The sequence below is a fragment of the Sceloporus undulatus genome, chromosome 6 (assembly GCF_019175285.1).
Source record: "Sceloporus undulatus isolate JIND9_A2432 ecotype Alabama chromosome 6, SceUnd_v1.1, whole genome shotgun sequence".
NCBI classification, from domain to species: Eukaryota; Metazoa; Chordata; class Lepidosauria; order Squamata; family Phrynosomatidae; genus Sceloporus; species Sceloporus undulatus.
The window spans coordinates 106,149,903-106,165,444 of NC_056527.1; the positions used below are offsets into that span (position 1 = coordinate 106,149,903).

Sequence of the window (15,542 nt, forward strand, 5' to 3'; positions counted from 1 at the left end):
GCTATGAGATTTTCAAATAATCAGAACACTTTTTAAATTGATATCATGTTTCTTATTCAAATAGATTAATTGATTAACTGTGCAGCCTTTTTTAAAAAAGTGGTGTTCTGTCTATAAGTTTTACACAAACCCTTAGGATGGTAATGGGGGAAGCTCCCAATAGACTATTTAATGCTTGTTTCAAAAGATCTCAGATTACAGAAAGCAGCAGCTGTCCAAATCTCTCTGGGTTTTCTCACTCCTCATTAAGGATTGTCATGCCTGTCTTTTCTAGCCTGATGCATGCCCTAAATGTCATTCCCATAGAGATGTAGTGATGGGGAGGGGGGTTGTAAATGAGGACATACTTCCAGTAAAATAAGAATTCTCCCCCTCTGTGAATTTTTTTTTACAGTCCCCAAATTTCTAGCATTGTGTTTGATCATTTAGAAAGATAGATCGACATTCTGTTCAGCAGTTAGAATACAGTAACTTAGGCTGCAGTAACTGTCATGGCTTGATGCTGTGGAAATATGGGATTGGTAGGTTTGTTTGAGGTAGCTAGGCTTCTTTGTCAGACAGCTCTGGTGCCACAACAAACTACAAATGTGAGGATTCAATAGGATGGGGTCATGACAATTAAAGCAGTGTCAAACTGCACCTGGCCTTATGCTATCCTGATGGGATATACAGTAACTGGTGGAGATTCATGAGTGACTGAATGTGAGCCCCACAACCTACCTTTGCAGCCTGGCAGTGCCCCAACCAAAGCACTACTGGGATGCTGGAGATTGGGATGCTAGGAAGTGACATCCACTGTGTGCACTGGGTCATGGAGTGGCTTGGAAAAGCAGTTGTGGATGGATCCTGAAGGGTCCTTCCACAACTGCCGTTTTCAAAGTAGGTTTGTGGGGGACATCATCAGTTGTAGTTGTGATGACGGTGCTGGATCTCAGCCACAGTATGGGCCAAAGAAAAGGATATGGTAGAATCCTGCAAAATCCCAGCACTAACATTTCATATGCTTACTGAAACAGTGTAGTTGTACAAGGAAGCTTTTCCATGAATGTACACTTTGTAGGCTGCATCTATAGCTGAGTGGAAAATTCATTCTCAACTTTGGTGCATGTGCTGACACAATAAGGGCATTAGTATATCATCTGTAGCAATCCTGATACTTAAAAATAACATCCTTAAAGGAATTCCAAGTGGACAGTTTGCAGAAAAATCACAGCTCATTAGACTTTATTAACAGATCAGATCATTATAACATGATGACCTGCAACATATTCATTTATCTCCCAGTCACTACAATTATTTTGCATGTGAAAAATATTGCATTTTAATGTGAAGTCGAAGGCTTTCATGGCCATCATCCATAGGTTTTGAAGATGGCAGCCACAGATGCTGGCAAAATATCAGGAATAAACTCTTATAGAACATGGCCCACATAGTCCGAAAAACCCACAAAAAACTATTGTATTTTAAATTGATTTGCTTTTTAGGAAGCTTCAGAAATTATTCCTAATTTAAATGCATTAATTGGGTGTTATTTTTGTCATTACCTATGAACATTCTTTTTTTCCACAGAAGTGAAAAAGTAACCAGTGCCCAAAGCCTTCTGTAGTCACCCCAATTATTGTCTCTGCCAGCCTAAGTAAAAATTCTCTTGCTATAGCCCTTCTATATGTGTATTAAACATGATCCCTTTCTTTGGTGCGCATCGTGGTGGCTTACCCTCCAGTCTAGGTTATCATGCTTATTTCTGATTCTGTACATGAGTGCTTATGTCTATGTAACTTGCTAGAGGCTGAGGTTTCCATGCTGTGTCACATAAAAGGTAGGGCCATAGGGAGTTGTTCTTAAATCTTGTCCCTATGTTCACCTTCAAGTACTGGAGGGTATGAAATGACTGCTTTTTTCTCCCCTGCCTGGTCACACACTGCATAGAACTGAACATCACGGCAGCCGTTATGTCCCTTCTCAGCATCACTCTGATGGCCATGGGTTCTCTCTGCATCACAATGGCTCTCAGCAAAGGCATTGAATTCCTCCTGAAGCCAGCATCCTGCTTCTTCATTGTATCAGGTAAGGGAGCCCTGAGAAACATCCATCATTTGCTCAGGGACAACCTCATAATCTGATCAGGACTACCCCTGCCCCAACTCCACCCTTTTCTTTCTACAGCATGACAAGCATTCTCCTAATGACTGAACGCCTTAAAATATTACCAATGGCATCACTAGGGTTGGCATCACCCAGTGTGGTAACTCGTGGTGTCACCTTCTTTGCCTTCCCCCATACCGCACCATACAGAATGCTTAATAATGTTTTTGGACTAATAAATCACAATTTTATACTCAGAAACCACAGTTCCCATATATCACTGAATGTAATGGCAATAGTTGTGACATAAACAACTAGCAAAATTGAAGTTATACAAAATTTAAATGACAACATCATACACACAGCCTAAATGTATTCACATGTACTTTGTTCATATGGTTGAAGTGGAAATGTGATAAGATGTGATGTTTTTAAGGAAAATTTTAAAATATTTTTTTTTTTAAAAAATGTAAATTTGATTTTTTTAAAAAAATTAAAGTTTGAACATTTAATTTTTTAAACCTGGGGTCTCTCATTCCTCTTCCCACCGAGCCTCACACCACTCACACCACCTCTTCTGTGTTTTAAAGGGATGCAGGCAAACTCCACAGCCCATTTCTGCCAAAAGACAGATCTTTGGGAAGCAGTGACATCACACCTGGTGTGATCCGCACCCCCCGCACCTCCTACTGATGACCCTGAATGTTACTAGGAAAAGCAGGCAAATGTTACTGCTATTAACAGTCATATTGAGCTACACAATTCACTTCCATGCAGTCCATTTAACTAAGCCAGTACCATCCAGAAAGATTTCCATACTCCTCATTTGTGATTTTCGTTTGCAACTCAAATTTCAGAAGGGAGCTCTGCCCAGGAGCATGTGCAAAGGGGAATAGCTCTCAAGTGTAATTCTCATCTTCTTCTTCCCTTTCTTTCTCTCTCCTTCCAGGCTTAATGGTACTAGTGTCACTGGAGATTTTCCGACAGTCCGTCCGGTGGCTTATCACCTCCGATGAGTCTGTTCCACTGGAGTACGAGTACTCCTGGTCTGTGGCTTGTGCAGTGGCTGCCGGTGCTGTCCTGATCTTTGGCGGTGGTTGCTTCATCCTTTTATCCATCCAAGGCTTGTCCAAAAAGCCCTGGGAATACTGCATGAAAAGCAGAAGCAATAGCAACACTTCCTAAAATAGAAATTAATCTAGAAGAGGGAGGAGGAATGAAATCTCTCTTTCTCTCACCCTGCAATACACACATACAAGTGTATACCTCCACTCACTTCTGCTGCCCTCTTCCTCCATCTTTTGGACTCGGTTTTCTTCTATGTTTTGTGACTTGTAAATAGAACCTCTAGTGCGTGTCTTGTTTTAGATTTGGGGCAGGGAAGGAGGGGGAAGGAGGGAGGGCCTGTGAGAAAAGAGCTCTGTTTGTGAATGAGGGGACAGCTGCATTAATGAACTGAGAAATTATGAGGGGAGGGAGGATAAAGGGCTGTATTTCAGACCTGGTTTTTATAAATGGCTATTTTTAGCTTAACAGAGGGGCTCTGTGTCTTCGACTCTTACACCATGCAGCCATGCAGTTTCCTCATTGGTGAAATTATACACCAAACAAAAATCCCAGCTCTTCAACTGGAAAATTGAGCTCCTTAAAGCGCAAGCCATCACAAACACGCATTACAAATTCCTAATTTTCCTTCTCCATACAACTGCCAGATACAAATATTTCTTTAACTCTTGCTTGGGCCCAATGAGGTGATCAAAATTCACACAGGTTATCAACCTGAAGGTTACAGAGTATTACAACAGAGTACCACTTTCTCACTGAACAATGTCACTTTCCAGCCTAAAATCTATGGGATATTTGGCAACACCTATATAGATAAGGGATGATTATTACTGGCTGGAAGACTGCATTGGAGTTACAAATACATAACTTTCAGTTCCACATGCATGACTGTTATGTGTTCACGATTCCTACATAACCCCTAGTTTAGGGACTATGTAAGGCCATGAAAGATCCCCAGTTTGTGCGTAATGGGCAGCAGCCACTGCAGTTGGAAGGGGTCTATTCCCCTGTCATTCAGGAAGCAGCTGGTTGCTATTCCCACCCCATCCTCTTGCATGAAAAATCTCTGGTGCAAGGGGAAATTGAAACAGAGACTCTGTCACAATGGAGATTGCTAAATGAAAGTGGTGAGATGGACCATTGGTTAGCTGCTTCCCAAGTGAGAGGGGAACTGACCCCTATCGACTGCAGCAACTGCTGCCAGGTCCAGAGAGAATTGGGTAGAAGATTGCACCAGAATTCAGTGGGCAGCACCATAACTGCTATGCTTACACATATGCAAAGACCATATAGGATTCCAGCCATCATCATGATGATTATGATTTGTGTCACATCATTTTTCCATTATGGAGACTCATGGGGAACATAATATAGGAGGCATGGATTCAGATTTTGAAATTCTATCTTTGTTTCCTGCAAATGTACCACATTTTGAACCTGGGCAAAGTTTCTTTCAGCCCTGACAAGACCATGAAAGGAAATATTGGACAATGTTTCTAAATTTAGGAATTTTTGTAGTATTACCTGCTGTGGTAATGTACCAGACACATAGTAGTCTATAAAAACCTAGCTAGTGTGCCTCTTTAAGTCTGAGGCCAAACCATTCACATTTCTCATGCCCAGTTAAAATTGGCTGTCAGAGCAGTCAACAAAAGCTCCAATTAATTAATCTTCTACTTAAAGTGTCAAGTTGTTTCTCTGAAAGATGAATATTTTTGGATGATGTATACTAGCTATACAGGTATTACTCATGTGCCTGACCAACAGGTGGGCAACAAAGGTGGAAATACCACCAAATCTACTCCCTAATCACATCAATTACTTTTTTAAAAAATCTCAATTTAGGTCTAGAATGTGCTCTCTCCATTCAGGTTTGGGGAGCCTATTAGGCAAGAGACCCTCCATTGCCCCCTTCCTCCTCACCATCATGCCCTTTTCAGTTTCTCTTTACCCATCTCATCACCCCTAACATCACCCAGAGGTAGGGCTGCCATATTCCAGGCCTTCATATCTGAACATTACATACAATTCAAATTATGTCTGTGCAGTAGCAACTGGAGCCTGCAGGGAGGGATGAGGCTCTTTCCAGTGCCAGTCTTCTTGCACAGTTTTCTGTTTCACCACCACTGCCACATTTTAACCTACCCATTGGCCTGCAATGAAGGAGAAATCCAGGATTGGCCCAGCCAGTCACGACATTTTTTGGTCCCTTCAATCTGGGATTTTCCAGGTTTTCCTAGACAAATGGTGACCTTACCCAGAGGAAAATGTTGATTCTTGCCTCACTGTCATTGCACACTTTCTCCTATTATCTATTGGGGGCACAAGGATAAAGGAGGTGAGTGGATGGCAGTGGAAAGGAGGAGCAGCAATAACTTCATCAGGGGGCATTGGTAGTCTGTCATGGGCCCAGTTTTGTCAACCCTAACTCAAAGCCAATGGTTCTCAAACTCTCTCCACCATCAGGGACCAACTGAGTCACACTGGACCATGCAATGGCTTTTTGTTCCACAAATCAAAATAAGAACATAGGAAGAACCATGTTGTATCAGAACAAAAGTCTATCCAGCATTCAATTCTAGTCCAGCATTCTGTTGCCCACAAGAAACTTGCCAGGAAGACATGAGAGCAAATGCCCCCCCCCCCTCCATCTTGCACTCCTAACCAGTGAATAACAGAGAGGCATATTGCTTCTGATGCCAGAGGTGATATATAGCCATTCTGGCTAATAGCCATTAACGGTCCTGTCTTCCATTATTTTATCCAATTCCCTTTTAAAGCCATCCAGGCTGGCAGTACATCTGGTGCCAGTGAGTTCATAATTGAACTATGTCATACCCGTCAACATTTCACAGATGAAAGCTGTAGAACATATGGCCAAGCAATATCAGAATGTGGTCAAGATGGATAACATTATTAATGAAGAATAGACAAGCAAGGAGGGGCTGCAGCTGTTTGCTTTTGCCTGAGTCTACAAGGTAGGACAAGATCCTGCCCTTTTTGTCCTCCTCTAACCACAGATTAATTGAGTGCAAACTACTTATGACCTTAGTTTTCAGCAACTGAAATAAGCTGAGGACAAAAGGGAAAAGTGGGAGGAGGAGGAGGAAAAAACTGGGGCATTTTAAATGCAGGTAAAAAAGTGGGATGACAGAGGATTAATAGAGACTGTCCCTGCCAAATTGGGACATTTGGAGGGTATTCTGCGTGGAGACGTACTTCCTTTTATCTGTCTTGAATCTCTCGCTATTGAGTTTCCATGGCTGACATTAGGTTCTAGAACTATAAGAGAGGGGGAAAAGTTTCTCTCTGGCCTGTTACAGACAGGCCAAAATAAAGCTGCTTCGAGTCACTTTGGAGGTATGGTATTTCAATGATGCATGCGTCCTAAGAGTCCAAAAGCCGCGCCAAAGCCACGCTCCAGTCCTAAGGACTGGAGTGCAGCTTTGGTGCAGCTTCCAGACTCTTAGGACTCATGTATCATTGAAATACCATACCTCCAAAGTGACTCGAAGCAGCTTTATTTTGGCCTGTCTGTAACAGGCCTCTGTCTACTTTCTTCACACCATGGATAATATACGTCTATCATGTCTCCTCTTATCTTTATAATAATTTAGGGGTTTTTTGTTTGTTTGTTTTTTGCTGCCAGAAATGTATTATGAAATTCAGGACACGCCACAGAGATATAGTTCTGTTAATTAAAAAAACTGCACATCACAATATTATGAAATTCACGTGTCTTAGGCCTCCTTAGCCTGTCCAGTACCCTGGCCTTGAGTGACATGGCCTCAGTCTCTCTTCTCAGACAAAATAAACTGAGTGCAAAGTTAAGTGCAGATATTCTCAACTGTTCAGTATCCATTCTGTGCACCATGCAAAAGGAACTTGTAGTGCACCATTTGAGAATCTCTGCTTCTAGGCTGTATGCTCCTGCTCTCTGAGATGAGTACTAACAGCCCGTATTGTTGGTTTGCTTTTTTAACTTCCATGAATAGGCTAGACCATACCTAATTCCTCTGACAAAGACTATCACCATTTGCCATGTGTTGGTTGGGAGACTGGGTATGTTGTGGAAACAATGCTTGACTGGATCAGTTGCTAGGTGGACTGGCCTCTGGAGAACATGTGGCCCTTCAGATATTCCTTAGCTGCAGCTCAAGACATCTCTAGCTAATATAGTCGATGTTGAGAGATTGTGGGAGTGGTAGTCCAACAATATTAGAAAAGCTGCATGTTCAACACTCGTGCATTAGGCAAAATAAGGCAGGTATCATGAACAGGAAATGCTACCTGTTCTTCCTGGACTCCACAGCTGTTTCCTATATCCTCCAACTGTCCCAGGTAATCCTCTGCTTTCTCACTTTCTCAGCTGCCTTTAAAATGTCATGGTTTCTCTCTTCTTCTTCCACTTTCTTCCTTTGCACTTGAAATTATTTTAATTACTGCAAATTGAGTTGAAAATGCAGAAGTTGTTTGTACTCAACTTAGCAAGGGCAGAGTCTTGCCCTTCCTGGTGGTGTCTTCTTCTCCAGGCTTTCCTAAACCCTGAACAAAAATTTCAGAGTTTCTCTGCTTAAAATAGTAGTTTTGAGTGTTCTTTCCCATTCACAATGTTTGACCTTTTGATGCCAGATGACAGCTATTCAACCATATTCTGATGTTGCTTAGCCAAACACGTTCTGGTTTTCATCTGCAAAATATTGAAAAGTATGGCTGTATCTGCACTGCATAAATAATCTGGTTGGACACCACTTTAACTGCCATGGCTCAATGCTATGGAATTCTGGGAACTAGTGCCTCAACAAACTACAGTTTCTAGAATTCCATAGCATTGAACCATGGCAGTTAAAGTGGTGTCCAATCAGATTATTTATGCAGTGCGGATGCAGACTACAGTTTCTCTTTTCTCGTGGGCCCTTCAAACTAGACTGATTGCTTCTCGAAGATGCTCCCATGGCCAGTGTTGAAGTAAAACTAATCTGCCAGTCCAGCCAGTACATGGAATTGGAAGAGAGGATGGTGCTGGTCTTGTCCTTTGCCTCAGGCAACAACACACACACACACACACATACACACACACACCTTTTTGTCATCTGCAAAAGCTCTGAATGTTCCTATGTTTTGGGGATGTTCTGTTAACATGAACAAGCCACTAAAGAATTGCTGTTGGGCTGTCCGTTCTACTTTTCATCTAGTGAATTTCTCAAAGGAAGGGGATAAGAATTAATTTTGGAGTGTTTTTCCCCCTTGGTACACTCTGTTCCCTGAAAATTCATGTGTTGCCTCAGGTTGATGGGAAGAGACGACTGTCAAGTTTTAGCATCAGTGAGCCAGGTGATGAGGAGAACAGAAATCTAAGGTTAAGAAAGCAAGTTTTGAGAATGGAGGCGAATGATACTTTCTGCAGTGGAGGGAAGGATCTATAGACCCACACCACAGCACTCAGCAAAAATCCAGGATCATGTGTGTGTAAATAGAGTATACCATGTTAAAATCGTCGTTGTGTGCCTTCAAATCATTTCCAACTTATGGTAACCTTAAGGTGACCCTATCATGGAGTTTTCTTGGCAAGATTTGTTCAGATGAGGTTTGCCATTGCCTTCCCCTGGGGCTAAGAGCATGTGACTAACCTAAGGCCAGCCAGTGGGTTTTATGGCCAAGCTGGGAATCGAACCCTGGTCTCCAGAGTCGTATTAGTCCAACCCTCAAAACACTAAGGCACATTGGCTCTTTACCATGGTAAAAACACTACTCCGAATCTGAAACTATATAATGCTTGGCATCTAGGTCAAGCAATGCCAACAACATTGAAGCCTCCAGTTCTCATGGACATTTTAAAAAATGGAAGATGCCATGGCTCAATGCTGTAGAATTTGTAGTTTTTGTAGATATTTAGCCTTCTCTCACCACAGTAACCTACAAACCCCAAAATTCCATAGCTTTGAAACCTGAAGGAAGATAGAGATATCAAAGCTAGCTTGCTTAATCTAATTCTGGTCTAATCAGATAGACGTTCAATTCATATGTTCTGAAGAATCAAAGAAATTATGCGGAAAAATTATATTGGAGGAGGGGCCATTGCACAATATTATTTTGTCCTTTTATTGCTGAGTCAATTTCACAGATATTTGCTTCAGACTCTCATACAGAGGTCCATGATTCAATGGCTTATAATTTAATGTGAAAATTATCACCCATGAACAAGAAAGCAATTGTCTAAAACAGGGTTGGGAAACAGGCGGCCTTCCAGAGGTTGTTAAACTAAAATCTTCATCGGCCATACCCTGCATAAGGCTGATGAAGACTGCTGGGAGTTGCAGTTCAAAAATAACTAGAGGCCACATTTATTCACGTGTGTGTGTGTGTGTGTGTGTGTGTGCCTTCAAAGTGGTTGTCAAATTATGGCATACCTGGCCTAAAGATATCTATGAGTATCAGGTGTAGTAGTGCTTTCAAACCTTTCACTTCTGCTGTTTGCATGATATTAATTTGGGAACAAAAGTAGAAGAAATGGTTGGGCTTTTTTTTTAAGACTGAAGGACTACATCGTTCTTTGAATCAGTGCATTATTCTAATTACAGATACAGGAATTGTCATACATCTATTTAAGCCTACATACGCTCCAACATTTCAGATGAAAACCAGGACATGTGAGGCCACACTACATCAGAGTGTGGCCAAGATGGTAAAAGTTATGAATGGAGAACAGGCACGTTAGGAGAGAGTGCAGCAGTTTGCTTTTGCCTGAGCCTACTGGGAAGGTGAGCTTTCGCCCTTTCCACTCCACTCTCTCTCCACTGAGTTAATTGAGTGCAAACTCCTTTTGCATTTGAACTCCATTTGCGGCAACTGAAATAAGCAGTGAATAAAGGAGGAAAGTTGGAAGAGGAGAAAGAAACTGAGACATTTTGAAAGCATTTGAAAAGGTGGGATGAAAGAGGATGAACTGGGGCTGTTCTTGCCAAATCTGGACAGTTGTAGGGTATGAACCTGACCTGACCTACCAAAACAAAGGACAAAAAACTCATTGACAAAGAAATACGTTTTTCATTACTGTGACCCAGTAGAAACTCTGACCAAAAAGGTAAATTCATGCTTTTAATTATGTTCAAAATGGAGGGCATTTTGGAGGTCCTCCTGCATAGTAGGCTGAAATGTAGGACATGTCTTGGAACAAGAGGACACTTGGTCACCCTGCTGGCATAGCTCAGTGCTATGGGATTCTGGGAATTATAATTTGTCGTGGCACCAGAACTCTCTGGCAGAGAAGGCTAAATGTCTTACAAAACTACAATTCGCAGAATTCCATAGCATTGGGCATGGTGGTTAAAGTCATGTCAACCTAGATTATATCTGTAGTGCGGACGCAGCCGTACTGGTCTTATTTGTGCTCTCTAATTGGTGCCCACTTGAAAAGATGGTATACAGGCTGTGCTGTACTAGCTGACCCTTCTGTTGGTTTGATCTCAACCCTGTAGATGAGACTCCCTGTCTTCCACTGCTCTGCTTATTACCTGCAAAGTCATACCTGTGACCTCCTTAACAGAGTCCATCCATCTAGCATGTGGCCTGCCTCTCTTTCTAATTCCCTCCACCTTTCCTACATTATTGTTTTTCCCAATAAGTCCTCCCTTCTCATGATATGCCCAAAGTACGACAGCCTGTTTTGTCATCTTGGCTTCCAGGAAGATCTCTGGCTTGATCTGCTCTAGGACCCATTTGTTTGTCTTTTTGGCTATCCACTGTATCCTCAGCAATCTTCTCCAGCACCACATCTCAAATGAATTGATTTTCTTCTTGTTTCTTAACTGTCTAGCTCTCACATCCATACATGATAATACATGAATACAATGGCATGTATGATTCCAATTTTTGTGCTCAGTTGTGTATCTTTGCAGTTGCATATCTTTGGTTGAAAGTACTGTGAGGGAAAGAGTTTCAAGGCACTGGCTGTCAAAATATGTGTCAGGTTTTCTCCAACCGGTGCTACGGAGAGAGCAAAAAGGACATCTTCCATTCCTCCTTGTCAGCATCTCAGCCCCTGGGACAGGGCGTCCCCATTGGAGGGAGACGGGGTTCTCTAGCAAGGCACATGGCTCTCTCCTTGGTTATTCTGGTCCTGCCCTCAGCCTCTCCAGTTACACCCTGAGACATAAACAGGGCATTGGAGCTTTTTTTGGTCTCAGCAGAGGTTTGCACAGCAAGGAAGAGGCTAGTCAGGAAAATACAAGCCCAGAGAGTCCTGTTTCTTAGCAACCTCTGGGAACAGTGGGAAAAGTGTGCAGCATATCCTTTAACCTCCAGTCTTTAATAAGGAGACCTAGCAAGAAATTCAAAGTAGTGAGCCCTTGGCATCCTCTGGGGTTTGGTTCCAGGACCCCCTGTGGATACCAAAATCCGTCAATGCTCAAGTCCCATTATATACTGGGGCATAGTCCAACAGTGTCCCTTATACAAAATAGTAAAATCAAGGTTTGCTTTTAGTATTCTTATTCTTATTATGGAATATTTTCAAGCGGTGGATGGTTGAATCCATGGATAAAAAATCTGTGGATATGGCCAACTGTACAAACACCGTGCAGTGATTCGAATCTTAGATTAGGATTCTGGGAAACAAGGGTTCAAACTCCTTTGCATCCATGGACACTCACTTGGAGATCTTGGTCAATTCACACTCTTACAGCCTAAGAAAGAGGCAAACTTCCACTAAATAAATTGTGCAAAAAAACCAAACAAACTTGTGATTGGGTTTCCATAAGCTGGAGTCGACTTGAAAGCACAAAAGAACAACCAAGTACAAAATCCATTCTTCAGGAATGAGAAAAACCATGAGAAAATGCACAGAGAAGATGCAGTGATGATAAATGCTTCACCTGTAAATTTCTTCCTCTTAGTTGTTAAAGACGCAAGAGCCATGCACACATGTACTCATCAGGTTTTTATTAGCTGGCTTAACAACCCTCACTTCCTATACTTACACATGCCTATATACACATATGCACATTCTTCTCGGCATACCCATAGTTCTGGCTCCAAGAACAACCGGTTGTAGGAATTTTGATCAAGCCTGAACTCTCCCTGGAAGCCAAGATGATCAAACTGAGGCTGTTGTACTTTGGACACATTGTGAGATGACATGAATCATTAGAAAAGACAATAATGCTAGGAAAAGTGGAGCAAAGTAGAAAAAGAGGTAGACCACACACCAGATGGATGGACTCAATTAGGGAGGTCACTGGTATGAATTTACAGGACCTAAGCAGAACAGTGGAGGATATGGATGTCTCATCCACAGGGCCATCATAAGGCAGGATTGACTCAGAGTTAACAATAAAAGCTAAATCTAGGGTTGCCAGATTGAAAACTGGAGTAGGCTCCTATGCCTTTAGTGCAATGGTTCCCAACCTGTGGGTCAGGACCCCTTTGGGGGTTGAATGATCCTTTCATGGGGTTTGCCTAAGACCATTGGAAAACACCTATTTAATTATATTTTTGAATTAGCAATGAAAATAATTTCATGGGTTTGGGGCACCACAACATGAGGAACTGTATTAAAGGGTCACGGCATTAGGAAGGTTGGGAACCACTGCTTTAATGGTTGTGCAGAAGATACAATTTCAGTACATGTTCAGCAGGGAATTTCAGCCCGACAGCCTGGCTCTCATGTAACCAGGTAACAAGCAACACGGTACTGAAATTCCCTCTTCTGCACACCCATGAAAAGTACAGGAGTCCTCTACAGTTTTCACTCTGGCAACACTACAATTGCTTCTAAGGAACAAGATTGTCACCTCATCATTAAAATCGACCACCTTATTTCTGAGCAGCTTGATCTGCAGATATCAGTGAGTAAAACATATCAGGGCATGGAGTTACATTGGCTGCCTCAGGGACGTAGCCAGGATTTTAGGAAAGGGGGGGGGGGTCCAGACTAAGTGCCACCATTATAATGGGGCTTGGGTGTGGCAGCACAGAAACACACGCCATTCATTTTTCTAATGGAAGAGGGGGGGTCCGGACTCCAAGAACATCCCCCCCCCCTTGGCTACGTCTCTGGCTGCCTTTCTGTATATCAAGCAAATGTCAAAGGTAGAGGAGCAAGGGTCAATAAAGAAATTGGCAACTCTGTTATAGAACCCAGGATTCTTGTATTTCAGCCACGCCAACACATTGCTATAAACTTTGATGTTACCCATCCATTTTTAAAGCTTCTGTCTGGATATTTCCAACAGCCTTCTTCTCTACAAGCTGGCTACACTGTAATTCCTCGTTGCAATTCCTCATGAGCACCCATCACTCCTTAGCCATTATACCTATTTTACATACTGGCTGTTTCTGTCATTGTTGCTGCTGCTGCTACTGCTGTTATTTCTAACTTATGGTGACCCTAAGGCAAATTTATCATAGGGTTTTCTTGGCAAGATTTACTTACTCAGATTTATTCGCCTTTGCCTTCCTCTGAGACAGAGAGAGTGACTTGCCCCTGGTCACCCAGAGGGTTTTCATGCCAAGCAAGGATTTGAACCATGGTTTCCCAGAGTCCTAGTCCAACACTCAGACTATTCACATACTGGCAAGTTGTTGTTCAATAGTCCTATTGTCCTAGCTATTACTCCCACACCTGGGGAGGGCTACGGTGGTTGTTTCCGTTTGGTGTTGATAATTTTCCTGTACATACTGTGGAGGTGCTGGGGAAAGGGAGTGGAAATTAAAAATATTTTCACAGCTGTCCAGTTTTTTCCCCACAATTTAATCTTGAATGACTTCAAAAACAGAGCTTCGAACCTTTTTCAATCCTGTTTTCTATACATATACTCACACACCTCTTCCTGCCCCCCTACCAAAAAATATAAGATAGATGCCCTCCAGTTTTCTCTCCTGGAGCTAGCTGCTCTCTTGCATTTTTAGTTTTTTGGTAGGGAAAAGACGGAGGGCAGAGGAATGCCCAGCTGTCTCAGTGTAGACCTAGTAGTTGGTGACTGGAATGAGAATGCACAACCACTGCAGACAGTGACGTCACAAGCACATAAACACTTCTCGCTCTCTCTTTCTTCTTCCCCCCACCCCTGACACACACACACAATCTCTCACACACAGGGAGAAACAGAGCACAACAGCCCTGACACCAACCGATCACAGAGAGACACCTCACAAAGGATAGGAAGCAACCTCTATGTACTTAGATAAATATCAGCCTCCCTGCAGAAAAGAGATATCAGGCAGTCAGCATGCGGATAGACACAAACACAGGCCCAGTGATGTACGAAGTTGTTTTAAAAGCCATCATCTTTTGTTCGCAAAGGCAGTACCAGTGGAGGAAACAATATCAGCTCTCTAGTAATGCAATTCACGTCGGCATGGTGGGGGAAAGCAGCCAACATTCACCAACATCCACTCCCTCTAATATTGCCACCGAAGTAAAACTGTTTTATTGTGAATGCCTTCCAAACTGGAAATGTAACATGAGGTACAGCCCAACCATCAGATGCCTATCAGAAACCAAAAAGGGAAAAAAGGTTATCTCTTAAATGTACAGCAACCAGAAAAACGTTAACACATGGAACATGACCATAAGCATTTTTAGACAAAAATAAGACCGGCCAGTTCTCCTCATTTTCCATATATGACACAGGCAATGAGTATGAATATACACATTTGGCTTGGCTGAATATGCAAACAGGCATGGCTACATTGTCTCACCAAGTCTGATCCCCCAGGTTTCTGTCTTCCCAATGAAGTATAAATACCTGCAACTATATTTGATCGAACTACACCATGATCAACATTTGTATGGCATGGCTGGGAATTATGTGATGGTGTTCCAGCTGTTCTTGGAATGTGAGTCCCAGTATCCATAGTCAACATAGCCAAAAGTGAGGAATATTGGAAGTTGCTATCCACCCACGTTAAGAAGTTGCCTGATTCCTATCCTTGATTTAGATTGTAAGCTCCTTTGGGACAGGAGCCACCTTTTTCATTTATCAAAGCACCATGTAAAAAGGGGAATGCTATGTAACAAACACCTATGGCCAGAACACACAAAACCTGGCACATCAACTGACTCATGATCACCCACAAAAGACATACACAACACTTGTCCTTATTAAAACAAAAAGCATTTGGCATGGAAAAATAAGAATGCAAAATTTTGAGTTAATTTTGCTTTGATAATGTAGTTGAGTTACTAAAGTCCAATCATTTCTATATCAGAGGGCATCTTAGGGTCCCTGCAGAACCTCCTTTGCCTACCCTGTTATAGTACTCAGGGTCAGGGTCAAGATCAGAGCGAAGGAGCTCCCCGTCTTCTCACAAATGTTTCCCTTTTCAGGAGTCCACCTCCAAAACTAATTTCTCACTCCTCTATCCCTGAAGGCTCTTTGGCTGCATCCGCA

General features: G+C 42.3%; 1 protein-coding gene across 2 annotated transcripts in view; it reads left to right on the forward strand.

Moving 5' to 3' along the window:
• CACNG6 (calcium voltage-gated channel auxiliary subunit gamma 6) overlaps positions 1-3,620 on the forward strand; it is a 38,687-nt gene extending 35,067 nt beyond the window's left edge. For both annotated transcript variants that reach the window (XM_042477169.1, XM_042477168.1), the window contains 2 exons: positions 1,930-2,067; positions 3,035-3,620. In XM_042477169.1, the coding sequence (XP_042333103.1) occupies positions 1,930-2,067; positions 3,035-3,270 (374 nt within the window). In that variant the 3' untranslated portion in view covers positions 3,271-3,620. The remainder of the gene's footprint in view (positions 1-1,929; positions 2,068-3,034) is intronic.
• The last annotated feature ends 11,922 nt before the right edge of the window (positions 3,621-15,542 follow it).